This window comes from Bubalus kerabau, chromosome 1, assembly GCF_029407905.1.
Source record: "Bubalus kerabau isolate K-KA32 ecotype Philippines breed swamp buffalo chromosome 1, PCC_UOA_SB_1v2, whole genome shotgun sequence".
Lineage (NCBI taxonomy): Eukaryota > Metazoa > Chordata > Mammalia > Artiodactyla > Bovidae > Bubalus > Bubalus kerabau.
In genome coordinates this window covers 179,944,317-179,972,208 of record NC_073624.1, presented here as the reverse complement: position 1 = coordinate 179,972,208, position 27,892 = coordinate 179,944,317, and the positions used below count along the sequence as shown (strand labels likewise).

General features: G+C 53.5%; 1 protein-coding gene and 1 long non-coding RNA gene across 2 annotated transcripts in view; one reads left to right on the top strand and one right to left on the bottom strand.

Moving 5' to 3' along the window:
- Nucleotides 1-595: 595 nt before the first annotated feature.
- LOC129624719 (uncharacterized) lies at nucleotides 596-26,928 on the bottom strand. The gene is made up of 4 exons (XR_008701115.1): nucleotides 26,777-26,928; nucleotides 19,716-19,862; nucleotides 2,679-2,802; nucleotides 596-749 (listed from the first exon to the last, which is right to left on the bottom strand). It is a non-coding gene; the product is annotated as an uncharacterized LOC129624719 (long non-coding RNA).
- TECR (trans-2,3-enoyl-CoA reductase) overlaps nucleotides 3,986-27,892 on the top strand; it is a 28,259-nt gene continuing 4,352 nt past the window's right edge. Inside the window, exon 1 of the mRNA XM_055542854.1 lies at nucleotides 3,986-4,120. Coding sequence (XP_055398829.1) covers nucleotides 4,106-4,120 — 15 coding nt within the window. The 5' untranslated portion in view covers nucleotides 3,986-4,105. The remainder of the gene's footprint in view (nucleotides 4,121-27,892) is intronic.

Genomic DNA, 27,892 nt, shown 5'->3' with positions numbered 1-27,892 from the left:
ATGTCCTTCCATGGGTGAAATGTAAACAAACTGAATACTATTCAGTCATAAAAAAGGATTGAGCTACTGACATAGGAAGCAATGCAGAGGAACCTCAAATGCATTATGTTAAGAAGCCAGTTTCAAAAGTCTGTGCACTGTGTGATTCCATTTTAAGGTACTTCTGGGAAAGGTAAAAGTATTGATGCAGAAACTGATCAGTGGTTGCCAGGGGCTGGGATCTTTGACAAAGGGAGACAGGGGAATCTGGGGGGATGATGGAAATGTTCCATATCTTGACTGCGATGGTGGTTACATGTCTGTATTTATTCAGAACTGTACAGCAGAAAAGGTGATTTTTACTGAATGTCAACTATATCTCAATAAAAAGAAAGAAAATCCATCCCATGAATTTAAAAATTCAAAAGGCAGAAAGGTTGGGAAACTTCTCTCCGGGGCTCCTGACACAGGGGAAAGTTGCAAATCAGCCCTGGCTTGTCTGCTGTAGGCTCTACCTTCCCTCACACAGCTCTGAACCAGTTTGATCACAAACCCCGAAACAAGCCAAGCCAGGTTCCTGGAAGAATCAAGATCCTATCTTACTTGCACCTGGGAAATAGAAAAAGAGCTTGTCTCGGTGCTCTGTGATGACTTAGAGGGCTGGGATGGGAGTTGCGGGGAAGGCTCAAGAGGGAGGAGATATATGTATACTTTAGCTGATTCACATTGTTGTACAGTAGAAACCTGCACAACATTGTAAAGCAATTACTCTGGAATTAAAAAAAAGAAAAAGAATTTGTGAGACTGACACAACCAAACACACCAGATCTTCCAGGTCCAAACGATCACGGGTTCGCCTGAATCTGAGACCTAAGGAGGCCCTGCTCACTCTTCAACAGTGCCACAGCATAAGAGCTTTCTGGAATTCCCCCTTTGGAAACTGCTTTAAGGGGCCTGTTACATTTGGCTCAGCAAATACCAAATGTATTTACTTGTCACCATTAGGAATCAGCCAGTGTGCTGGGGAAACTAGCTGTCCCTATCAACAGGTACAGACAGAGCCATGGTATGGTGTCATGAATGGCTTGAACAAAGTGGTCAGGCTTTGTTCCGAGGATGAATTCTGTTCGTGCTGGCAGCCTGATTACTGGAAGCCAGATGAGGCCAACAAGGGGTCCTCACACTTGTGTGTGTTCAGTAACTCAGTCATGTCTGACTCTTTATGACGCCATGGACTGTAGCCCACCAGGCTCCTCTGTCTATGGGATTTCCCAGGTAAGAATACTGGAGTGGGTTGCAATTTCCTCCTCTGGGGATTTTCCCGACCCAAGGATTGAACCTGAGTCTCCTACGTCTCCTGCACTGACAGGCAGATTCTTTACCACTGAGCCACCTGGGAAATCCACCTCTCCACCTGTAATACCCATCAAAACCAAAGAGGACTTCCCCTCTGCAGGCTGGATCATGCCTTTCTATCAGTTTCTTGTAGGTGAGGAGGCGGGTGGAAACTATTCGTATGCCCCAGCTGGCACACAGTTCACAAAATTATTTGGTGCCTGTTGAGTGAGTTCAGGGCTCAGGAAAGCAGCCTCCAAAGGGAAATTCCAGAATGTCCCAAGTCTGTAGGAATGTGTGTGGAATCTCCAAAAATGACGTCCCTTTGGACACAACATGCCTTACCTAGCTGGAACCCACCCATAGGGAAGACCTACTTACTTAGACCACATTGGAGAACCTGGAAATTGCTAGCAAAACGTGGCTAGATTTTAGGGGTTCAACCCTACCCCCTCAGCATCTCAGAAGTAGATGCTTCAAGTAACTCAACCTGGTAGGATTTTAACTTGTGGCTTGTTCTTTTTTTTTTTTTTTTTTTAATATTTATTTATTTATTTGGCTTCACTGGGCCTCAGTTGCAGTATGTAAGATCTAGTTCCCTGACCAGGGATTGGAACCCAGGTCCCCTGCATTGGAAGCATGGAGTCTTAGCCACTGGACCACCAGGGAAGTGGCTAAACTTGTGGCTTCTGAGTGAGTAATCTCCTACCCTTCTCCATGAAGCCAGGAAACAAGGCTTGTTGGTACACAAAGGGTCTCATGATACTATGAGCTCCACAATTGCCAACAGGAAAAGATCTGTGCTTTGGAAAGTACAAGTATAAAACACTTTCCGCAGTGGATAAGAATCCACCTGCCAATGCAAGGGACACGGGTTTGATCCCTGGTCAGGGAAGATCCTACATGCCTCTGGGCAACTAAGTCCGTGCACCACAACTACTGAGCCTGTGTGCCACAACTACTGAAGCCCATGCACCTAGAGCCCATGCCCCACAACAAGAGAAGCCATCACAGTGAGAAGCCTGAGCACCACAACAAAGAGTAGCCCTGACTCACTGCAACTAGAGAGAGCCCGCACAAAGCAACGAAGACCCACGCAGCCAAGACAAAAAAAATCCTCTGTTTTGCCCAGATAGGCCCGAGGAAAAAGATAATTTCTTTGGGGTCTTATTTCAGTAACCAGGGATTGAACCCTGGGCCCCCTGCAGTGGAAGCAGAGTGTCTTAACCACTGGACCACCAGGGAAGTCCTGAAAAAGGAAATGACTTAGCTTCCTTTATTCTGAGACAGGGGTCCCCAAAAGTTGTAGCTTCAGAAATTTCTAGAGCCTAACCTGGATGAGTAAGTGCTGAGCACTGACTCACCTTCTCCCCGCCCTGCTCTCCGGTGAACCAACAATCTGTCTTTGAGGACTTCTCACCATGTCTCTGATGCCAGGCCTCTGAGTTCTGGAGCGCTCAACAGTTGAAGAAGGCTCAGGGGTGGGGTCTGGAACCAGGAGAAAGGAGATAAGGTAAGGAGGGGTGCCAAGTCCTGTTTTAAGTGTCTGCTTGAGTCTGTATGTGTGTGTAGTGGCAACCAACCTCCCCAGCCTGCTCATAACAATCAATGGAACAAAAGCACAACATGACCCCAAACCAGCACTGTCCAGTGTGAGACACACAACTGCCAAGCCAGCCACATCCAAGCTGTGTCTGATTTTAAATGTTCCAATAGGCATATCAAAGAAGTAAAAATAAACAGGAATTTAATTTTAATAATGTATTTTTACCCAATATATCCAAAATAATATTTCAGCATACCATTAGTTACATGACTAATAACATTATTGTTGATAATATCATCAATAATAATAGCACTAATCAACATAAAAGTTGATTAATGAGTTTTTTTTTTTTTTTTTTTACATCTTCCTTTTCATACTAAGTCCCTGTGTGTTTCACCTTTACAGCACATCTCAATTTTGATCAGCCACGTTTCAAGGACTCAGTAGCCACATGTGGCCAGAGGTGACCATACCGGGCAGTACAGGTAGAGACAAAAGCGGGCTCCCTGCCTATGGGGTCTAGCAAGGTGGGGGGGGGGCGTGCATTAGAAAGGGCAGTGAAGACACCCACAGAATAGTGAGAGAGCTCAGGTTACAAGTTGCGGGGTGTGTGCCTGAGAGCTTTTCCCCACCTCTTTCCCCTTTACTTTCCTCCCATTCGTGATAGGGGTTCCCTCGCCGGAGCAGCCTCTCCATCCAGGTGCCCCAGCCCATGCCTCCAACCCCTAGCTATCTCCCGTTGCTCCCCGGTACTCCCCGGGGGCCGTCCACCTCCGAATTCACCCAGTCGAGCTGCCGGCCATGTGGATGTTGCCTTCTGCTAGCTCCCTCCCCCCGCCTTGCAATAACCGTCGCTTCCCTTGGTTTCCACAGAGACGCCACCAAGGGGCGGGACAACGGTCGCTCGCGACCGGAGGCCCTCTTTGATTGGTGGATAGCCAAGACCCTTCTTTTTCCTCCATCCTCCTCCCTCTTGCCCGTGCTCCGCCCCCCACGGTGGGTTCCGGAAGCTGATTGGCTAGCCCCGTGGCGAGAGCGGCTAGTTCCTGCGCAGACCGGCTCTGAGGGGCGGGGACGAAGGTGGGCGCCTTGCGCACTGATTGGCTGGAGGGGCGCGAGCGGCAGGGAGGGGCGGGGCGGATGCGGGTCCGCGGTTAGTCTCGCGCGGCGGTCGTCACCGCGTGAGGTTTTCTGTGGTGTATCGTGCGCAGGTAGCAGGAGCAGCAGCCGCCGTGCGGGGGAGCCATGAAGCACTATGAGGTAAGAAACGAGAAAACGGGGATTGAGCGACTGCCACAGACCTGTTTTTCTTTTACGTGAGACAGTCGGCTCCCCGTTTTACGTCCTGTACCCAGAAAAGAGAGCCGGACGGCGCAGGCGCAGTAGGCACGCGTTGTGCCCAGGGCCACTCGTAAATTTCAGTGCGCATGTGCGGGGGAGGTATTTATAATTCTGCTACCCTGGCTGGTTTGGGGGTGCCTTTTCTTGGGGTCTCTGCAGGACCTGGGAGGCTTGCAGGTTCCTCGCAACTCCCCCTGCGGGATGAATTGTAGACTTTGGTAGGGGAGGAACGAGGGTGTGGAACCCTTGCTCTCATTCTTGAGGGTGTCTTGCACAAACCTTGCACCATGCCTCGGGCTTAGAAAGGGGCTTTGCAGTCAGGCCTCTCTGGCATGACCTTTGGACCCCTTCCCTCGCCCGGGACGGCTCCCTGAGCGGCTTAGGCGGTGAAGGAGGTGTAGCTGCAGTGCTGGCTCCTGCTGAATAGCAAAGCTGATCTTTGCTTTCTGTTAATCTAAGGGATCATCTCCGTCAGCCCTGCTTGTCACCGAGGAGAAATCTCACACCCACAGCCACTTTTGAAGTTCAGGGCTTCTGACTCCTAACTGGGGCCTCTTTTACCCTTAAAACGAAGTGTTCTGATGAACTTATCAACCTAGCTGATAATATAATATTAATAATTTCATTATTGCTGGCTTATAAGTAGCATTAAATGATTAATTTATTATTAAAGTTCATAATAATAATTTAGAGAGTGTTACGTTTCTGCCAGTGAGTGTCTGTTACCTTGTTTTCTTAGCCTCACAGCCTTGTGAGATAGGAGACTATTATTATTGTTTCTGTATATGAAGAAACAGTCTCAGAGATGTCAAATGACTTGCTCAGAGGTCCCCAGCTAGTTAGTAAATGCAGGACAGAGAAAAACTCAGGACTCCAGAGTGTCAGTTGCTAACCACTTTGCCATACTGGTCCCCAAATGAAAATTAGCCAGTTGAGAAACTTTTTTTTTTCCCCCTTCCCGGGTTTAAAAAAGTGTGTTAAAATACACATAAAATTTACCGTCTTAATCATTTTTAAGGGTGCAGTTCAATGGCATTAAGTACATTCACACTGTTGTGCCACCATAACCATCCACATCCACCTCCAGAACTCTGTTGTTTTCATCTTGCGTAACAGAAATCCTACCCATTAAACACTAACCCCCTTCTCTCCTCTGCCCAGCCCCTGGCAACTGTCATTCTACTTTCTGTCTCTTTGAATTTCACCATGTTAGGTGGTTCATATAAGTGTAAGGAGACAGTCTGATTTTTGTTTGCTAGTGAAATACCACTGCTTCTGCCCACTCCCTTTACTACTGCTACTGTTATTGTTATTACTTTCTGTGATAATTTACCCAGAATCTTTTGAAACCTTTAACCCAGAAGTTGTTAATGATTTTTTGACATGGAACAAAGATGAGGAGGTAGAATTTAGTAATCTCTTATGCCTCTTTCAACTTTATGATTGTAGAGTGAAATTCTTCTAATACATTTTTCTAATACAGTTTTACTTTTCAAAGCCTCTCTGTAACCCTGGAGAAAAAACCACATTCAGTTTGAAAGATGGAGGATGGGCGATACATGTGGCCTTTGACAAAATGGAGTTAATTTTGGTAGTTGGCAGGCGGATAAGGTAGGCCCCTGAGGATCCTTGGGGTGGACACTTAAGTTCTGCAAGCTTGTCACAGCCTTAGGGTCATGGCTTGATCGGGAGGACACTCAAACCCTGTCCCTCTTGGAAGGAGAAGCTTCAAACCCACTGTTCAAAGTGACCTTGGAGGAAAAAAATAAAGTTGTTATATTTCCATGTTCTGTGTTATCATTCTCTGCTGACATTTGCCACGTAAGCACTGAGGTGGTAGCTCCAGGGTTTCTGTACAGGGGTAAAATATCTCTCAGCCCAGTTTGCACAGCAGGCTGATCAGCTCTATTACAGGTGTTTGTTGCAGATCAATAAAAATAGCAGAGATTCTTTCCTTCACATTTAACACCTTGAGAAAGACTGTATTTCTATTTGGGACTAAGTCTGTTCTTCCACATCCCTCCACCTGTCCACTGCCCCCCCCCCCCCCAAAGCAACCCCTAAACCACTGGGTGATTAACACCCACCAGAAAGACCTTTTTGACTGGGAGAGAGACCTTGGAAACTATGGAGTGTAATTTACAAGAGAGAGAATTGATGCTCAGAAAGGTGCGGGACTCGCTCAGTGACACAGTGAAGTGAATGAGGGTTGATATCTGATGTTTGAGGCAGGTAGGATTCCGGGAGGGGCGATTTTTGCTGCTGTTTCGGTAACAGTTTGCTGACACTACCATTCTCTGTTCTGTGGTCCCAGAGGAAAATGTGACTTTTCAGCGGCCTCACTGAGACGAGGCAGGTAGAACAGTTTACTCATGGGCCTTCTCCCAAGCAGGTCTTTGGAAGGCAGAGCAGGCCTTGGGATTGTCTTGGGGTCAGAGCAAGGTCATCAAGAGAACTGCTTATCCAAAGCTATAGGAAATTTTTTCTTTTTTTTTAAATTTTGTTTTGCCATTGCAGATGAGAGTTCCAGGTAATGATCCCAGTAGCAGCTCAGCTCTTATCTTGTAAAGGAATCTCCTAATTCCTGGGAAGATGGGTCCGTCTCAGCTTCCTTGAGCCTGGGTCACTGCTCATTTCCCATAGCTGGAGACCCGGAGGCAAGGCAGCCTCTTCCTCCTGGGGTCCCCAATAGGATCTTCCATTTAGGATCCCATTTAGGTCCCCATTTAGAATCTCCTGCTCTTTCATGCCTCCCCTCAAAAGGGTAGCTTTGTTGGTGCTCATCTTGTTAATAATATAATTCTTGCTTCAGCTTCCTCCACAGGAGTAAGTATGTGAAAGTTCTGGAAGTAGAGTTCTGCTCAAGAGGCAATTGTTTGAGCCAGAGAACTGGGTAGGAAGGGGGAAGTAAAGGAGAATGTGGACCCATGTATAATGGTGTCAGAGGTGCTTGGGCCTTGGATAGGCCTGGCTCTGCCACTCACTAAATAGCCTAGGGCAGATTACTTAATCTCTCTGAGCTCCTCAGAGCAAAATAATTGTGACAGCAAAGGCCAGTAATAATGTTATGAAATTGTTGGAACTATATCATAAGGGGTATTTATAGAAGAGGAGGCGCTGCACACAGCACTGGTTCATTTATTTTAATTGTTGTGCATGATTTCTTCATATGAAAAGCAATTTAGTTTGATTTACTTGGTCCTTTAAGCTTCCCTGGAGGCTCAGATGGTAAAGTGTCTGCCTGCAATGCGGGAGACCTGGGTTCTGTCCCTGGGTTGGGAAGATCTCCTGGAGAAGGAAAGGGCAACCCACTCCAGTACTCGTGCCTGGAGAATCCCATGGACGCAGGAGCCTGGTGGGCCACAGTCCATGGGGTCGCAAAGAGTTGGACACAATTGAGCGACTTCACTTCACTTTTAATAAATCTCCAGACATCATGTTGAGTAGAAAAAAGCAAATAGCAAAAGGTTTTTTTAATTTAAAAAAACATACCAAATGAGATTTATATGTGTTTTTTGTGGATAGACACCTAATTAAAGGATAAATTGTAATATGAGATTAGAAATGTATGGGAATTACACAGTAAGAGGAACCATTGCTTGGGGAGGGATGGAACGGGAGGAAAAGGCATAGTGAGGGCTTCAGCTATGTCTTTTTCTTTTTTTTAAGGAATCTGTTGTAATAAATAGAGTAAAATATAAATCTGTTTAACCTGGGAGGTGGGATCTTAAGTGTCTGCTGTCTCATGTACTTTTTTCCTTCTGAATCCTTGGGTCCCTTTGAAGTAGAAGGTGAGGGATAATTTGGGTTTTTGTAGCCATCAAGCACTGTGTTAACATGCAGGTTTCTGACTTCTGCACATTAAATTTGGTGCCTGTTTGTAGGAAGGTATTGTGTTTTGACGGAGAAGGCAATGGCGACCCACTCCAGTACTCTTGCCTGGAGAATCCCACTGATGGAGGAGCCTGGTGGGCTGCCGTCTATGGGACACGACTGAAGCGACTTAGCAGCAGCAGCAGCATTGTGTTCTGAGATGGGGCCTGCTTGATCTCTTCACTCACACCCTGCTGTGTGCTGCATCCAGCAGGCCTTCCGAAAACGCTTTTGGGATTAATTGTTTAATTACAGACGGGGTGGGAGCCTGGTTATGATCAGCCTCTTTCTGGGTCACTTTTTTTTTCCTTTTTATTTGGCTGTGCTGGGTCTTCATTGCTGCTCACAGACTTTCTCTAGTTGCGGCACATGGGCTTCTCATTGCAGTGGCTTCTCTTGTGGCAGACCAGAGGTTCTGCCTGTGCTTAAGTAGTTGCAGCATGCGGGCTCAATGGGTGCTCCAACGCATGTGAAATCTTCCCAGATCAGGGATCAAACTTGTGTTCCCTGCGTTGGCAGGTGGATTCTTTACCACGAAGCCACCAGGGAAGCCCCTGGGCTCCTTTTTGTTGCTGGATACCAGGGGCAGGTCACATTTCTTGTGTCCTTGCAAAAACCCTGAGAGTTGGATACTCCTCCTTCCTCCATTTTGTGGATAAAGAACCTGAGGCTCAGAAAGGTGAAGGAACTTGTCCAAGGTCACATCGTGGTGGAGACAGGATCCAGACCTAGGTCTGTCTGTAGAAGAGCCAGAGCCATGGTAATGCTGGGGATGCTGGCAGTGCTGGTAGTAACAGCCACTGGTGGTTACTGAGGCCTGTGAGCACTTGGTCAGGGGGCATCAGTGTTACTTCTGCTTAACAGGGAAGGAACCTGAGGTCCAGAGAAGTCAGTTAAGTTGCTCAAGGTCACGGAACCAGCAAGCAGTGGTGCTGGGCCTTGGTCTCTTGTTTGCCTGACTCCAGTTTCTGTCCCTGTGACGATTCCCTGCTGATGCTAGTTGGGTTGGTGGCTGTGCTGTGCTGTTCTTGAGTACCCAGCATCCCTGGAGGGAGGATGGGAGGGGCCCTGTGGGGTCCTCCGACAGACAGAGCCCCTCTGCCCTCACGTTGGATGGGCTGCCCCTTGGAGTTCCGGAGGTGAATTAGATTGGGAAGGGGTAGCTTCAGAGCATGGTGAGCTTTCGGGACCTTTCTTGTGTTGGCATGTGTCAGACCAGGAGCCTGTGGGGTTGGGGTGGTTTTTAGGCTTTTCTATGCCCCGCAGGCTCTGAGCAGGTGGCAGTTTACACTGGCGATTCTCCTGGTGAGCCCCTTTCTCTGACCATTAGAACTGTGGCTCTACACTTCAGCCACTCACCCCCTTGCTTCTTGGAATCTCATTGCCCCCAGGCCTCAGTGAGTTCTAGAACTCTCAGATAAGGGGTGCTTCCCCAGAGCCACACAGTCGGGGCCCCTTTGGGTGGGGTGGTGTCCTCCCTAGGAAGACAGAAAAGCCTACCAAGCATTGGGTCAGGGATAGGTTCAGATCCATAACTGCCCAGCACAAAGTATGGAGCCCGTAGGTTCTGTAACCTCTCGAGCCAATTTTCTCATCTATAAAATGGGGATCCTGGTGGCGGTGTGCCCTCAGTGGCTGACTTTGGCTCCAGTCTTCCCAACCTTGCCTTCAGGGAAATCAGGTTGCTAAGCTTGAAATCAGCAGAGGGCGTGGGCAGGGGTTGTATTTACACCATGGACTGAGGCAGATGCTACAGGCAGACCCTCCCTCTTCCCCAATCCCAAGTTACTCATGACCTGCACACCTCTGGGCACAATGGGCCCTACCTCACAGGTTATCCCTTCAAGGAATTACTGCTCTGGATGGGTGCAGCACAGCAGCTAACATTTAACTAGTTCTACTGAACTACACCGGAGAAGGCAATGGCACCCCATTCGCAGTACTCTTGCTTGGAAAATCCCATGGATGGAGGAGCCTGGTAGGCTGCAGTCCATGGGGTTGCTAAGAGTCGGACACGACTGAGCGACTTCACTTTCAATTTTCACTTTCATGCACTGGAGAAGGAAATGGCAACCCGCTCCAGTGTTCTTGCCTGGAGAATCCCAGGGACGAGGGAGCCTGGTGGGCTGCCATCTATGGGGTCGCACAGAGTCGGACATGACTGAAGCAACTTAGAAGCCACAGCAGCAGCTGAACTACACCGTGATCCTGAGGCCTGAGAGAGGAAGAGGAGGCGCGGCCTGGGTGGAGGAGGCGGGGCCTGGGGGAGGAGGCGGGGCCTGTGTGGAGGAGGCGGGGCATGGGGAGGAGGCGGGGCTGAGGTGAGCAGGTGGGTGGGAAGAACCAAAGTGGTAAGGGTGGCATTACGGGTGGCGGGTGGTGGTGGGTGGGCAGCTGGGCGCAGGGTGGGACAGGTGTTGGAGAGACTGGTGAGGGGCTCGAGTCGGGGTGGGGAACCCTGAGCCTGGCAGAGCCTCTTGAGTAACTGGTTCCTGAGCAGTGAGAAAAGTGGAGAGTTGACAGCTGTGAGTGTGGTAACGTTGTTAATGCAATTGAGTTTGGTTGGGAAACCCTGTACTTTCACTGACAGGCTTGGCCGGATGAGAAAGGCCCGGAGACCTTGGGCTGGTTGGTCAAGTTCAAGCTAGATCTTAACACCCTCCTGATATTGACAGTGGCAGCTGAGAATGTTTTAATACCTGGCCACAGCCAGAGCATTGTGAGGAAAGTCACTACTGATACAGTGCTTACTCTAAGTGCTTTTTATCTATCATCTCCTCAAAATGAACCTGTGAAGCTGGTACTCTTACCCTTATTTGAGAGATGGGGAAACTGGGACCCAGAGTAGGGAAGCAGTGTGAATTCACAGCTGGTGAATGGCAGGGCCTGGATTCTACTAGACCCAAAGTGGGCTTTGCTGTGGGTGGGCCCAAGCGACCACGCGCTGTGGAAGGAATGAACTGTGGCTCAGTGGCTGTGCCCTTTAAAGGCAGGCCACCAGCTCTACCCTCAGGACAGTTACTTGACTGTCTTGGGACATTTCAATTGTCTCATCCGTGAAGCCAGGATAAAGACACCTGTCTTGGGACTTCTCTGGTGGTCCAGTGGGTAAGACTCTATGCTTCCAATTCAGGGGGCCTGGGTTCCATCCCTGGTCTGGAACTAGATCCTACCTGCTGTAACCAAAGATCCTGCGTGCCGCAACAAAGATCATCAATCCCGTATACTGCAGCTAAGACCCAGAATGGCTGAATAAATAAATATTCCCCCCCCCCCTCAAAAAAGACACCTGTCTCATGGAGCCCCTGGGCCATCTGAAGTGCCAGCAAAAGCACACTGGTCCAGGGTCAAGGTCCAGATCATTAGGTGGTCAAGGACAGAGCTGTTTCAGTGAGGCCACCTGGAATACTTTCTGCATGTGTTCTTTCCAGAACATCTCCAGATGTGTTAATGAACAAGACCCAGCGGGCTCCTGGAGATGGAGTTGTGCCAAACAGTATGCCCAGAGATAGAGGAAGAAGCCCAGAAGCCCATGATGGTTCTGATGTCACACACCTTGAAGCACATTTTGGAATGAGCTGTTCTGTCCTTCTTTGTGGGAGGACTGTCAGTGAAGTCACAGCACAGTCAGAACCCACTTTCTAACATCGCGAGAAAGAACCATTCCAGGAAACAGGTGCCCAGAATGGACCTGGTCCCCTCTGATGCCTGTCACAACCTCCTTCCTTACAGGCACACCACTGTGTCTGTTCTTGGCCCTTGCCCAGCAGCAGCCAGAGGGTCTCTGGGGCAGGGAGGATCGTAGCACTCCGCACCTCAGAACACCACCCTCAGAGCTTCTTGTTCTCTGCCCTCTGCTGACCTCACTCATTGCTGGGCTGGTTTCATCTCGAACATCTATCGCCACATTCCTGCCTTGCACATAAGCCCTTCCCCTGGCCAGAAATGCTCTTCCCTCTGTTTTTCCTGTGCCTGCTTTCTTCTCATTGAGAGCTTACCTTCATTGTCATCATAGAGGCCTTCCTTGACTGTCCTGCTGAAGAGGGACTGCTGCAGCCTGTTCCTCTCCTCTGGCCCTCCCTGGGCTGTGGTTGTGGTTTCATTTGGGAACTTGATGGCCTTCCTTCCTGGACAGAGTGAGCTCCGTGAGGGAAGGGGCTGTTGGTGTCTTGTTCCTGCAGCTTCCCTGGCACCCGGACGGTTGAGGGAGGTTTGTGAACGGGTGGGTGAATGTATCTTCTGCCTGGGGTCAGGCCTACGGGCTACAGAAGGGTGAGTGCTGTCCTGCTGCAGCGACCTTCTGCCTGGGGTCAGGCCCACCGGGTGTAGAGGGTGAGTGGGTTCTTGCTGCACTGGATGAGTCCAGTGTCCCGTGTGTTGGGCTGAGGTGGCCCCGTGTGACCCATCCTTAATGGTCCCGACCTAGGGAAGTTGGCTTTACTTTTAAGCCCTGGGTCCACCCTGGCCACTGTTCCCTGTTGTCCCCCTCCTCCTGGAACCTGGGCACGACGAGCCCAGGACCTGCCAAGCCCGCCTGTGGGCCTGCTCCTCGTCTTGGCACAGGTTGCTAGCATCTCCTGCTGGTCTGGACACTTTTCTGTGCAGGCTCCAATCACATGTTCTCCAGCCCATCTCCCTTTTCTTTCCCCCTTGGCTGTTCTGGGTCTTTGTTGTGTCACCCAGGCTCTCTAGATGCAGTGAGTGGGCTTGGTTGCCCCGAGCCACATGGGATCTTATTTTCTGAACCCAGGTCCCTGGCATTGGAAAGTGGATTCTTAACCATTGGACCACAAGAGAAGTCCTCCATTGTCTATTTACTAGTTCATTCCTTCTGACATTTTTTTTTTTCCTTCTGTGTACCTATTGTATTGCCAGGAAAGTGGACTGAATGAACCTTCAGCCTCTACCTTCAGGGTCTCTTCGTCTAAGCCGAAGCCTGAAAGAAGTCTTCCGGGAAGGGAGGAGCTCAGCTTGGGCAGAGGTCTGGAGGCCAGGCTAAGTGGTTATATGATGAGTGATGGGGCTATCAGGCCAGGCTTTGCAACGACATCTGTGGACTCACTGGCGATGGAGGTCCTTTTTCCTGTTGATGTTGCCCAAAAGCTTAACTTTCAGAGAGCAGTTAATTGAGTCCTTGGAGAGTGCTCCCACTGTGGTGTGTGTTATATAAACGTGTGACAATAGTTGTTCCTTACTACTGACAACTGTGTTGTGGGTGGTATTCAGCACTCCCTGCTCCCGCCCCCAGTCCAGTGGTTAGAGATGGGCCACGAGCCTCTCAGTCCTCTGGGGGATAAAGGGCCTCTCAGTAGCTTGTGGTGACTGGCAGGCCGGCACAGCCCTGCCCCTGCCCTGTCCCTGCTCGAACCAGTCTCTTATGTAAGCAGAGCTCATGGGCCATTCAGGTACCCTGGGAGACTGCAGAGTTCTTGCAGTCTCAAGGCCTTCTGAATTCTTGTTTTCCTCTTTAAAAGGACCAGGGAGCAATGGCTGGGGACCATGCCCATTGTGTGAGGGGCCTGAGGGAACGTTGCCTGGCCTTTGGGTGTGAGTGGGTCTTTCAAGCTGGTGGGGAGGGCAGTGGTAAACAATCTGCTTGCCAATCAACACGGGAGATGCAGATTCGATCCCTGGATCGGGAAGATCTCCTGGAGGAGGAAATGGCAACCCCCTCTAGTGTTCTTGCCTGGAAAATCGCATGGACCGAGGAGCCTGGCAGGCTGTAGTCCATGGGGTTGAAGAGTCAGACTGAGCACACACACAGTTTAATGCTAGCATCTGGGGCTTCATAGAGCAACCGGAGGCAGGCTGAACTGGAGCGGGTCCGAGAGCTGTAGCTTCTGGTCTTCTTGTTAGGAGAAGCTGTCTCCCAGGACACCTCAGGAAGCTAATCTAGAAGAAGAGGGGTGGATTGGGGGAGTTGCCGAATTGATGCTTCTCAGGAGGTGCGGTTGGCAGAGCGTGTCTCTGGTGGGGGGTGGTGAGGGTAGCAGCGGAATTCTCGGGAAGATACGTATAGCCTGGAACAGTGTGTTGTTGAGTCCACTCTGGAGAATCAGATGATCAGCAGTCTCCTGGCTGGAGGTGGCATCCACAGAGGGACAGGCTGGGGTTGAGCCGGGAAATCCCAGTGCTGGGCCAGATTCTGGAGAGGTAGCTCTGCTCGTCCCATCCTCAGATCCCATCATTCAGGTCTCAACTTGAATGTCACTTCCTCCGAAAGGCTCCCTCTGAGCCACCCAGGCCACACTTGTCACCTTCTCACCGCTCCTGTTTTGGTTTTCCGAGTGGCACTTAGCACCTGCAGAGAGCTGTTAGTGTGAGGCTGTCCTCTGTCACCCGCGCTGTGGATCAAGTGATTGTGTCCCTGACTGTAGAGACCCATGGGAACAGGCTGGGTGGGCTCAGGCAGTTAGCTGCATCGTCCATGCCTCCCCCCAAACTGTCCCACACCCAGCGATCAGGAGGACCTCCAGCTTGCGGGGTGCCTGGCAGTTCCCTGGAACTGGTGGATTTAACTGAGGGCACTTGTAGCTCCGGTGCGTTAGCGTGGGCGCCTGCTTATCTTTTGGTACTTTGGAACTTGGCCATTTCTGCCCCCCTGTTTTTGACTCCAAAGTTGCTTGAATCCTGAATGTTCATGTAGGGATGACATGGAAATTCTACAGGAAGCACTAACCGTGATGGGCAGGCCCCAGTAATGTTTCCTGCCAGGCTCCTCCAGGCGCCATCTGAGAAGTGGGCCCCGCGACTGTACGCATTCTGAGCACCTGTACGCATTCTGAGCACCGCATCCGGGCTCCCTGGGGGCCTCGGTGGATGGCAGCATTTCCCGTCTCTCCAGCTGGGCCTGCGAACCTGCACCATCTGGGGAGAAAGCGTGGGGAGCGGTGTCTGTGTGAAGACTCCGGGGCTGATTTCCTCTTGCTTCATTTCACTCTCTCTGCTGGAGCTGAGCTGGCCGAGCCCTGTGGGGTTGGGGGAGGCTCTGAGGATCTTGACCTGTGAAGCTGCTCACAGGCAGCACTGGACGGGGGCAGGCAACCAAGGGCAGCTTCCAGTGCCCCTCCTGCAATAGCTGTAGCTGAGTATTTTCTCTTAAACTACCTTTCCCTTTATGGACATGGCTAGGCCTGTTCAGTATTCCAGAAACCCTGCCCTCCTCCGTCAGAGTCTTCTTTCACTTGGTAGTTACTCTCCTCTCTTTGTCCCACAATGTACATCTTTCCCCCTCAGCATTTTCATGTTCCTGAAGTTGGGATGCATCTTACGATTTGTATCTGTCCACCCATTTATCTAATGTTGGCATATGTGTCCCCCCTCAAAAAAAAAAAAAGTTAGCAGCTTGTTTTGAGTCAGTGACACTTAAGGATCCAGGAATTAGGGCGTTTTTCTCAGTGCTTGCCACCTTCATGCTCTCATCAAAGCCGCCAGGGTCTCTGGCCTGGGTTGTCTGCAAGACGGTCACTGCTTCCACGCTTGTCCCGAGCAGCAAGAGGGTTCCTTCTCAAACCAAACCAGGTTGTGGCACTCGAGCCACTGCCCCTCCCGGGACTCACACCTGGAGGACTTGTCTCGGCCTCCACTCCGAGGCTGCCCCGCAGCTGCGTGCCTTTGAGCACACTGGGCTGCATCCAGTCTTCGGATGTTCCTGAGCCCTGCCGACCTGTGTGCTGCCCCAGGGCCTTTGCAGTTTCCTCCGGGAGCCTCATGCTGGCCATCACTTTGGCTCAAGTCACACATCCTTAGAGAAGTCTTTCCTGACCGCCTCCTGTGGTCCTCTGGGCTCCCTGCCCAGCTCTTTTTTTCCCAGCAGCTGGTTCATCCTGACCTCGTGTTATGTAATAGATTCTTTGCCCATGTTCCCCTTGAGCCTGAGCAGACCCAGTGGGCTGGGGCGGGGGGTGGGGGGGCGCTTGGCCATGGTATCCTAGCATCTGGGCCAGTGCCCGGCATGCTGCACACAGGTCTTTCTGTTCATCATCGAGCTTAGCACCCTGCACAGGCCTGGCACAGCGAGGGGCCCAGTCAGTGTTGCCTGAGCAGATGAAGAACGGGAACTTCTCAGCCAGCAGAAGGGGTTCTTGGGGGTTTGAGATGCCCTCCATATGTGGCTGAGCCCTTCGCAGGTCTCTGTGTAGGAACCCCTTCCTGGCTCTGCTTGGGCACTGGACACAGGGTCCAGGGCTCTGTGGGCTTCCTGGCCTGGGCCAGGCGTCTGCAAGGAGCACAGGGAGCGGGATCGCTGTGGGGCAGAGCCCTCTGGCTTACGTACGGGAAGGTTTGATGGGCTTGCTCGGAGCTCCTCTGGGCCACGTGTTGCCTGGGAGCCGGGCAGCCCCTGGGGCTGAGACTGGACTGGGATAACGGACTCTTTCTCTCACACCCTGACTGGGCAGTGGCTGCCGTACTGTGTGTTCTCGGGGACCTGCGCGGGGCTGAGAAAGTGAGCAGTGCCAGGCCCTGGGACCAGGTCACGAGTCACTGCTTTCAGAAAAACAGTGGAGTGGTGCCTAACGGTAGCTGGAAGACCTTACAGATACTTCTGAGACTAGGTCACCGTGAGACTTTGGGCCAGTAACTCAGAAGGGGTTCACGCAAGTGGGGACTTTTTTGCTTTAACAAGACCCTGTCTATACTCATCTGCTTATTTATGTGAATATGGCTTCTTAGTGTTTACTTGAATAAAGAAATGTCAGAATAAAAGCTCTATCTCATTCTAGCAATAAGAAATAGTCACCTTGGCTACATGACCTGATTGGGAAAATGGTACATCCATGCCATCTAGAGATGCAGTGCTGATAACCTGCTGTTTGTGGTTAATGTTTAGTGACGGTTGTTGATTCATAGTTTATGTTTAGCTGATAATATAATGATAACTCATCCTGAAGGATTTTCTCTTTACACTTAGAGCCTTAGGTCATGAAAATGTTTTTAAGAAATTTCAATTTGAGCAGTAGATATGATGCTCAGTAATAAATAACCTTCAATCAGGGACTTCCCTGGTGGTCCAGTGGAACCAGTGGAAGCCGCTGCAGTCGGAAGCCCGAGCACCACGAAGCGTAGCCGCTGTGCTCTGCAACTGGAGGTAACTGGTGAGTCACAACGAAGACCCAGCACAGCAAAAAAAAAACACCCCACAAACCTTCAATCACGATCCTGTATTTGAATAAAATTCAATGCAGGAGGGTAGCGAATAGAATTCAACTTCAAGGCAAAAAAGGAGCAAATATTAAGGAGCTTGTTTATAGCCTTTTTTTTTTTTAAGTGGAATGATGGTAGATAGGCAGCTACTTAGGTATTTAGACCCTGGTGAGATTTAACAGAGCCCCATAAGTTTTATCTAGAATTTGCAATATCTGCAGTAGGCCGGAAATGACATCTTTTGCAACTGTTCAAGCTCAGGTGAAAAAGTATTGTCAACTTAAAAATGTGTTGGGGGATACATTCAATCAGCAAAATTATTTTAGGGATATGTGTGCGTGCTCATTTACTCAGTCATAGTCTGACTCTTTTTCGACCCCATGAACTGTAGCCTGCCAGACTCCTCTGTCCATGGAATTTTCCCAGGTAAGAATACTGGAATGGGTTGCCATTTCCTCTTCCAGGGGATCTTCCCAACCCAGTGATCTAACCCACGTCTCCTGGGACTCCTGCATTGGCAGGCGGGTTCCTTACCACTGAGCCACCTGGGAAGCCACATACATGACCAGTGTTCATAGAGCACCCAGATTGTTCACAGATGCTTCCATGTGATTACAGGAAGGAGGAGTGGTGTTTCTCAGTGAGCTGGGTCTCTTTGGGGTGTTCAGTCAGCATTTCAGACTTAACATGTCCAAAACTGAGCCTGGATTCCCCCCCACCCCCCACCCCAACCTCAGCCTGCATGTTCTGCATGACTCCCACTTCCCCACGCCCATGCCTGCCAGTTAATGGCAGTTCCAGTCTTCTCATCACCAGGCCCCAGGCTGTTTGACTCAGCTCTTTCCCTCACGCCTCATGTCCAGGAATTGGCAAATCATGTACCTCTGCCTTGGGAATACTTGTGGAATATAACTGCTTCTCATCAACCCTGCTGCCATCATGAGGCCCAGGCCAGGGATTGGCAGACTCTACCTGGGAAGGGCCAGATGGTAAATGCCCGAGGCTTTTCTGGCCATACAGCCTCTTGACGGCTTCTCAACCCTGCGGCTGTCACAGAAGCAGCCCTGGACGATCCGTCAACCAAGGAGCATGGCTGCGTTCCAGTGAACTTTGTGGATACTGAAATTTGAATTTCATATAATTCCCATGTGCCATGCAATAGGCTTCTGATTTTTTTCTTAACCACTTAAAAGTGTAGAAATCATCTTAGCTTGTACAAAAACAGGTGGTGGGCCAGAATTAACCTGTGGGCCATAGTTTGCTGGCCTCTTGGTTTAAGCCATCCTTTATCTTGATAACTTCTTTTTTTTTTTTTTTATCTTGATAACTTCTTATTGGTCTTCCGGGTTCCATCCTTATTCTCCCATATATAGTCCAGAGGGGTCCTTTAAGAACTCGTCGGGTCACATCCCTCCGGTGCCCAGAACCCCCATGGCTCCCACTTAAGTCAGAGTAGAAGCCACAGTCCTCACCAGGCCTGGGAGACCCTGCATGACCCATCAGCTCCCTGTCCTCACCTCCTCTCCTCCCCCCACTACCCCGATCCCCAGTCACAGAAGCCTTGGCTCTGTTGCTTAAGCACACCGAGCAGGTGGCACCTCAGGACCCTTGCACAGGGCATTCCTCTGCATGGACGCTCTCCTTCGATCTCTCAACTGCCCTTTCCTTAATCACCTTCAGGGCTTGGCTCAACATCCTCTGGGGGGAGATCTTTCTTGACCACTTTATGTGAAACTGCCGGCTCCCTTCACCTGCCACTCCTGGTCCTGTTTTGTTTATTTATTGACATGCTGCACAGCATGTAGGATCTTAGTTCCCTTGCTGCTGCTGCTGCTAAGTCGCTTCAGTCGTGTCCGACCCTGTGCGACCCCATAGACGGCAGCCCACCAGGCTCCCCCATCCCTGGGATTCTCCAGGCAAGAACACTGGAGTGGGTTGCCCTTTCCTTCTCCAATGCATGAGAGTGAAAAGTGAAAGTGAAGTAGCTCAGTCGTGTCTGACTCCCAGTGACCCCGTGGGCTGCGGCCCACCAGGCTCCTCCGTCCATGGGATTTTCCAAGCAAGAGTACTGGAGTGGGGTGCCACTGCCTTAACAGGGATCAAACCCATGTCTCCTACAGTGTATGCATGGAGTCTAAACCTCTGGAGGTCAAGGAAGTCCCTATAACTATTTTATGGTCTGTGTTCCCTGCTAAAATGTCAGTTCCACACGGGCAAGGATTCCGGGCTGTCCTTCCAGGGCTGAACCCCCCCAGAGCCCCTAACAGTGCCTGGCCTGTAGTAGGTATTTAGTCACTATTCAGTCACTGCTTTTACAGTGGAATGAGTCTCAGTGTCCTCACCTGGAAGAGGGGAGTAATAGTAAAGGAGATAATTTGTGTCAGGACCTGCCTCCCCGCCTGCATGTTGTGAGTATACAGGAGGTGTTAGCTGCTGCTACTGTGGGCATTAAGGCCGGCCACATGGGTCTCATACTGGGCTGTCGCGCAAAACTGACCTTTCTGCTGCACCTGGGGCTGGGCGTGTTGTGCGCGGGTCAGGAGTCAGCCTGGACGAGCGCCCCCTGCTGGTCAGCGTGTTGTCAGCCTGTGTCCACAGGGCTCCAGCGTCTCCTCTTCCAGGTCCCTGGCCCGACAGCGCCTTCCTGCCAGAGATGCAGAGAGACCAGATGTGATCACCAACCTTGACCTGGCCAGGGTGTGCAGGGTTGCAGATCTGGGCCATTCTCCCAGGGTCTGGGGCCAGGGACGGTTCTGGAGGACGAGCATTCAGTTCTACGGAGCAAAAACAGGTGGGGCCCTGCCCCTGGAGCCTGTGACTCCTGAGCCTTCTCTGCCTTGTTTGTAAAGTGGGGTGACAAAGCCAGCTCGAGCTGGTGGAGGCTGGGTGCTGGCACCCTGCTTGACGGCTGAGGGAGGGGGCAGGGACTGGGTAGGGAGCGACTGCGGGGGGGAGGTGGCTGAGATTTTCAACGAGGGCATGTCAGTCAGTCAGTCAGGCAGTCTGTCTGTCATGATAAGGGTTTGGAGCATTGTCCAAAGGGCAAGAGCCTATTTGAGGACGGCAGCCCAGGGTGAGTTGGCCACCTCCATCTGTCGCTGGGAACTTCGAAGCTGTGGGTGCCAGACTCCATCAGAGGTCCCTATTTTCTCATCTGCATTGTCCAGGTCAGGGCTCTTGAGGTGGGCTTCCTAGGTGGGCAGGATTCAGGGTCATTGGGCGGGGCCCTTTGCCACACCTGCCACGGGGATGCTCTCTGTCAGGCCCTCTTGCGAGCATTCCTGTGTCAGGGCGCAGGCAGGAACAGAGGCTGGTCTGGCTGTGGTCTCTGCAGCTCTCTGCCCCCACAGCACTGGTTTTCCAAGCTCATTGGTGGCTTTAGCCTGTGGCAGAAAACAGCAAAACAGCTGCTGACCCTGCCTGTGCCCCTCTGGGTGGTGTTGGGGTTACAGGCCCTTTGCCCTTGGCATGGCCTGGTTCAGCGGGGGCCCGGAGTCGAACAGATAAGCCTCCCAAGGACACTCCCTGGGGAGGTGACTTGTTCTGCAGAATCCAGACCTCTGGAACTTAACATCAGCAAGGAGCAGGGTGCTTTCCAGATAATCAGGTCCAGGCTTTGTTCCCCCTTTCTTTATTTAGCATTTAGTCCTGTTCTCCAGAATGCAAGTGGTTTTTTTTTGTGTGTGTGAGGGTGGGCAGTGGGATTCTTTCGGCCCAAGTTGGCTGGCTCTGACCTAGTTCTGTGCCTCAGGCAAGAGCAACCCCTTTTCCCAGCCCTGGTTTTCTGGGCTGCTTAGCTGGGGTTGCAGTCTTTAGTGTACAGGCCCAGGTGATTGTGCAGGTAAAGATCTCAGCACAAGGTAAGCAAGCATCTGATAGACCATACTAGAGGCGGCACTGCCAATGAAACGGGCCTTCAAGGTGCAGCTCTGTCTAGGACAGCGCCCTCTGGAGGCCCCGGAGGCCTGTAACTGCCCAGGGAGGGGTCTGAGCCATGGGCACCAGTGGGCTGCTGGTCAAAGAGTGTGGTGGCCCTCTTGGGCCCCAGACCCAGAGTCTTGCCGTGTTGCTCCAGCTCCTTCATCTTGGGCCTTCTGTGGTCATAGCAACCAGCCAGGGCACCTGGGTGCCCAGAGAATGCCCTGCAAGGCTGACTACTACTGGGCTGTGGGGGGGGGGGTGGGGGGGCTCCACCAGCTTCTGGCCTTGGATCCCAGAGCCCAGGGACATTGGCATTCAGACCCTGCCATTAATCGTCTGGCCAGCAGGGGTGGGACGTCTGGCCGCTTGAGGCCCTAGGAGTGGGTGGTCAGTCTCTGTGCCTTTCCTACCCTGGGTGACATTCCCCGCCTCCCCACTGCAGCACTTCAGGGAGGCTATGCAGTGCCCCCAGGCACCTTGGAGAAATGGGGTTAAGAGCTGAAGCCACCGGGGAAGGAGGTATTTCTGGCCCAGCAGGTGCGGCCTGTGCTGGCTTCCTGGCAGCTGAGCCCAAGGTTTTCTCAGCTGCCCTGGCAGGAGTAGTGTGACTTCGACATTTCTGGAAAGTGGAAGGGAGAGGGAGCCGAAAGCGCTGAGCCGCTGAGTTTAGGTGAACGTGCTGAAGACTCTGCATTAGTGAATGGGGTGAGCCGGTCAGGCCCACACTGCTCAGGGCCAGGCCTCCATCCATCCTTTGAGTGTGGCCGCTCTTGTGCCCCGTGTGGGGCCTGTGGGGGCCGGGAGAGCCCAGGTCAGTGGCTGAGGGACCCATGGGGCCCTCTGCCCCTTTACCCGGAGTTGAGGCTGCACTGAGCAGGGCTTGCGCCCACCACAGGCCTCTTGTACCCCAGCCTCAGGAGCCCCCCACTGCCAACCCTGACAGTCCTGCCTGGTGCAGGCACTGGCACCGGATGGGATGTGCCAGGCTGCCCAGCACAAGGCGGCCTGGTTGAAGGGCCCTTCTCTGGCAGGCAGCCCCTGTTGGGTCCGCGAGAGCCTGCGCTAGACAGGGGGCCTGTGCCATTGCCGCCTGGGGGTCTCCCCAGGGCATGTGCCTGCTGGGGGCACAGCTCCGGAAGTCTGTGTGGTGGGCAGTCTGGGGGAAGTTTACTGCTGCATGAGCTGGGAGCACCCCTCGGAACTCGGCTTCCCCATCTGTGAGATGGAGTTAATGGCGCCTGTTCCCTCGGCCGCCTTGGGGACTATAAAGGGGGGTGAGGAGAGGTGTCTGGGTAACAGCTGCAGTTCTTACCCTCTACTGTTGGGAGGGTTCCCTTGTAGGACACGCAGAACTGGGTGGTGATAAGGGTGACCTGGAGTCCACGCTGACTCTCAGGCCTGGGCCTGGGATGTAGACTTCCCCGGGGCCCCCGGGTCTTGTTTACATCCAGGAGGGGCCAGAGGGACACTGGGCCTGGCTGTGTTAATGAAAATGGGGAAATGGAAGCTCGAGTGGGGTCCGGCTTCTGGCTCGGGAGCCCTCCTGGGAACTGGCGCCTGGGCCCTGTGTGGCAGCTCCCACGGGGTAAAGCAGCAGTTGCAGACTCGTCCAGCCCGGGCTTAGGTGGTGCCTCCCCTTCCTGCCACCCTCCTGCTTGGTGTGTCTCCCTTCTGAGGCCCAGGTCAGAACCTCAGAGTCCCTCCCTTCTCACCCCCACATCCAGACCCTCAGCACATCTGGTCACTTCCGTCTTCGCAGCCTGTCCACTTACTCCCTCCATGGTCACCTCCCTGCTCCTGCCCCCATTGGTGCCTCCGCCCTGGTCTTTCACTTTGCAGGGGGTGCCTCTGAACGAACCCTCGGTGGCTCCCACCTGCGTCAGTAATAGCCAGAGTCCCTCCTGTGGCCCACAGTGCCTGCGCCTTCCCTCGCCCGCTGTGATCAGCCCCTTCCCTCCCCATTTGTGCCTTCCTGCTTTCCCCCTCCACACACTGCTTCTGCCACACCGGGTCTGCTGCTTGCTTTATATTGGTCAGGGACATATTAATACGGCTTTTGTTGCCTGTTATTGATCAGAGACAGATGAGTAACACTTACATAACAGGTCACCAGCCACAGGCGTTAGTTTCTGCAAAAACCCCTCGGTCAGCAATGAGTTAAACATGCTGGTGCAGCCTCAGGGCCTTTGCACTTGCTGCTCCCTCTCCCTGGAACGCTTGTCTACGTGGCCATGTGCATGGAGTGTTCCCACTTCCACTGGCCGGCCTCCTGACAACTCTGAAGTGGCCATCGTCCCCGCTCCTGACTCCTGCACCCCGCCTCCTTTTTGTTTTTCTCCACAACTCTTGGTTTAAAACATGCCACTATTGATCATCTGTCTCCCTGTCCCCTGCCCTCGCCGGAACGCATGCAGGTCACGGCAGTGCCCGCGGGAAGTGGGGAGGCGGGAAAGGATACGCAAATGAAGGAATGAGCGTGAGATAGTGGCTCCCCAAGGCCGCCTGGCTGGTGAGTGGGAGAACAGTGCATATTCTCCTGATCTCATCCTGCCGTGGACGGAGGTACCCGGGTCATTCACCTGGAGCGCCGGCCGCTGTGCGCACCCTTCGGGCCGTGGCCGCAAGGGGGCAGTGGAGAGCGCGGCAGCGTTCGCGGCTGCTGACTCGGAGCGCTGGTGCTGAGCTAGAGCAGGGACGCTTGGGGTCGCCCCGCCTCCGCCATCAGCACGTGTCTTGCTATTGTTAGGGTTCGGGCTCAATGTCACCAGCTCCTCGCACCACCCCTCTGACCTTGGTGTGGTCGGGCTCCTTCAGGGTCATCGTCAGGTTTTGCAGGAAAGAGGCCTGACACACCGTGTGTCTGCCACTTGTATTTGGTTAGTATCGGTCTGATAACATTTACTTTTCTGTGAGAGTTATTCTAGACCGGACATGTTTGTGTGCTTTCTCAGGGAGGCCTTCCCTGACCGCTCTGTCTAAAATGGCTGTCCTCCCCACTCCTGATCCCCGGTTCTCTGTTTTCCCCTCATCTCCTTACAAACTTTGCCCTGTTGTCTGTGCCCCCCCCCCCCCCCCCCCCGCACCCCCACAAGCACATACAGACTAGAATGGTGGTGCTGATTACCTGTAAGTCTTAAAGTAATCCTGTGAGATAGCAGGTGAGGGCGGCCCACTTGGTAGCTGAGAAAATGGAGGCTCAGAGAGGTTGGGTAACTTGCCCAGCACCACACAGCCCGAAAATAGGTGAGTCTTTTTGACCTCAGCACCTCCTTGTCAGGGGCTGCTGGGCCTGTGGTGCTGCCTGCAGGCAGGGTGTGTGGAGCCTGTCAGCGGGGAACCCCTTCTGTGTTGGTGGTGCTGGTGAAGAAAAATAGAGGGTTCCCTTGGAGCCAGAGCAGGCTCATTGCTGACCCTTTGCTTCAGTCAGTGGTGCCCCAGGGCCTGGGAGGAGGGTCTGGCAGCCAGAATGCTGGGCCCCGCAGGGTCACCGGAGCTGGGCCGTGGCCTGCAGGCCTCTCAGAGGCCTCCTTGGAACGAGGCTGGGGAAAGCTCCCCGCAGCAGCTCCTGCTCTGGGGTCTGGCGTGGTGGGCAGGCCCCCCCGCCCCCCAGTGTGGTGACGGAGGGGTGAGGGAAAGGCCTTGGTTGGCTCAGAGGCTGGTGGGGAAGGGGCTTTATGCCCCAGCTCCGTGGCCTTGGGCAGGGGGCCTCCCACAGGTGTTTCTGGAGCATGGCTCTTCCCAGGCTGTGTTCTAGGTGCCAGGGAAGGGCCGAGGACAGGACAGTCTCCGCCCCCTGGAGCTGACCATCCAGTGGGAGGCAGACGGTAAATGTCTGCGTTGCTATTTTAAGGTGATGGTCAGGAGGGACCTTGCTGAGGTGGCGAGGGAGAACCCTGTGGGGTCTGGGGGAGAGCGGCGCAGGTACTGAGAGCTGCATGTGCAAAGGCCCCGAGTCTGTCCTGCTCTCAAGCCTGGTTCCCTCATCTGCCATGTGGGGATCACCCCGGGAGCCTTGCCTCCCTGAGGCTGTGGTCCTTGAGCTAGCTTGAAACAGGCACTCAAGGAGTGGGTGCCCCTTTCTACAATGGAGCCTTGATCAGCGGCATCTGCCCATTTCCACGAAGGCAGGGAAAATGGTGGGCCCCACTGCCTGGCAGTGTCTCTGGGTACTCCCCTGGGGTGGGGCAAGTCTGCAGCCCCCCCCCACCCCCACCCCTCCTGCAGGGTGAGCAGCACCCTGCCCCTTGTCCGATCCTGCCCTCCCACCAGCCCTGACCTTGTGCTCCCATGAGTCGCTGTTGGCTGGAGCCCAGAGCCTGGGGCCTCTGAGCGAGAAATCCTCCTGGGCTGGGTGACGCCATCGCTGAGCTGTCCCCTGTGCCCCAGGCCAGACTCCTGCCCTGCCCTTGTCCTCTGCCTGGCCATGGTGCCTGAGGCTTTGGGGCCACACCCCCCGCCTCACCAGTGCCCAGACTTCAGGTCAGCCTGATGGGCTTTGTTTCATTCATCCTCCAAGCTCTCGCCCTGCTCCACGTCCCCCAGCCCCTTCCCTCCATGGGGACAGAAGGAGACGCCCCCCCTTCAGGAACTTCTGCCACTCACTCCTCCTTGTCCCTAGCCTGCCTTCTCCCTTGGCGGGGAGCGTCCTGAGCCTGCTGCCTTCTCTTCTGTGCTCAGGATCTCTGCTCGGCAGCCGCCTGGGTCACCTCACCCCAGTCCTGGGCCCCCCACCCAGGCTGGCTTCAGGCCTGGGCACTGGGGTGTGTATGTGACAAGCATGGGGGTGAGCGCGTGCTTGTCACAGAGCAGAGGGTGGGGAGGGGTGCAGTGGGGGGTAACTCAGGAGCTGAAGATTGGAAGTGCATGGTGGGGTTCACCACATTTAGGCTCTCAGTCTGGGTGAGGCGGGGTTGTGGGGAGCCTTTGCTGCTCCTTGTCTCTTACCTTTTCTTTTTCCGGGTAATTAGAACTGGTTTATACACCCACCCCCCAAAAAAAACCTACTTTATCGAGGTGAATTTCGCATAACATGCAGTAAACCATTAAAAAGTAAGTGGTTTGGCAGCATTCAGTACATTCACAGTGTTGGGCAGCCTCTGTCTCATTCCACAGCTTTCTCGTCACCCCAGAAAGAGACAGATCCCCATCAGCTGACGTTCCCCTCCCCCTCCCACCGTTCTGTTGTGTGTCTGCTTCCGTTTACCTGTTCTGGACATTTCACAGGAACAGGCGACCCCTTTGTGTCTGGCTTTTTTCACCTGGCGTGTGTGTGTGTGTATTCTCCTACCTGGCATACATGTGTGTGTGCGCATGCGTGTGTGTGTGTGTGTCTGTATTCTACCTGGCATACGTGTGTGTGCATGTGTGTGTGTGTATTCTCCTACCTGTCTTTTAAACTTAAAAAATTTGCCTTTCTTGAAGTAATTGCAGAGGCACAGACAGTTGCAAAATAGGTACCCACCCCGCCACCCACCCTCCCAGAGCCTTGCAGACCTCTCTGGGGTGGAGGTTTGGGGACAGGACATGAGAAAGGACACAACCAGCCACAGTGGCCCTGAGCTGGGGCCGCCCCCTCCCCAGCAGTCCCGGGGCCTTGCTTGCTGCCGGCCCCCCTCCCCCCACCCCGGGCGGGCTTACCTCCGCAAGGCGCCGCTGCTCCTTGCAGCCCGGGTGCGGTCGCCGCGGTGGCAGTGGTGGCGGCCGCTGCAGCGGCGGCCGCTGGGCGGGGTGGCCCCTGTCCCTGCCGCCCCCTCCTGCCGCCCCGCTTCCTTTCCCAGCAGCCAGTTGGGGCTCCTACAGCCCACTGTCTCCTCCTGGGTCCTGGTCTGGTGCCCGGGTTGGGGGAGAGGGTAGGATTTCAGCCCTCCCCCAGCAGCTGGCCGGCCAGGAGAGGGGCTGGTTGTATTTTAAGCTGTTGAGTGTTTCAGCAGGAACTTGGAGGCCTGCTCTCCCAGGAGACATGGTGCAGCTGTCCTGCAGACCACACGGGTCCTGAAGACATGTGGGTGTTGCCCCCCGGGGACCCGGCAACTATTAATATGCCTGCAGCCCCGGGGCCGCGGGCCCTCTGCCCGCCCGGGGACCTGCTGTCAGTGCCCTTTCTGGCACATTTCGCCTGTGCCCCTCCCCTTTCCCGGGAGTCCCCTGGGTGGGGCTAGATTCTTGGGGGGCACAACCAGCCCCCTCCTCCTGGCCCTTTTGTCTGTGTCATCTGTGTGACTCCGAGGCATTCAGTAACGTGCCCCAGGTGATGGCAGGCTCCTGCTCTAGCATGGTAACAAGAACGTTGGCCAGCACTTCTTGGGCTCTGGACTCTCCTGCCCTGGCTCCGTGACGAGGGACAGGTGGAGCATGGATGGCTCACAGGCCTACAGCCACCCCTGGCTGGCACGGGGAGCCGGGACCTGAACCCAGGCCCATCCCCTTTCCCTCTTTGCAGGCCCTCGGGGTCTCCTCACGTCCTGAGGTTTTGGGGTACGTCTGGTCTGTCAGGCACCACGCCAGCCCCTCAAGGCACACACCTTCCTACCTGCCCCCAGGCTGGGACTGAGAGAGAAGCCTGGGATCAGCCCTGTGTGCTGCCTGCTGTGCCCCCTGCCTCTCCTACTGGCAGTGGGGGGTGTCAGAGAGAAACCCTTTCCCTGGGTGGGGGTCCCTGGGTGGGTGGGTGTGCCCTCAGGGAGCCTCGTCCAGGGCCCTGCCCTGGGTTCCACGTCCTACTCCTTTTCTCCATGCTGCCTCCGACGAGGGCCT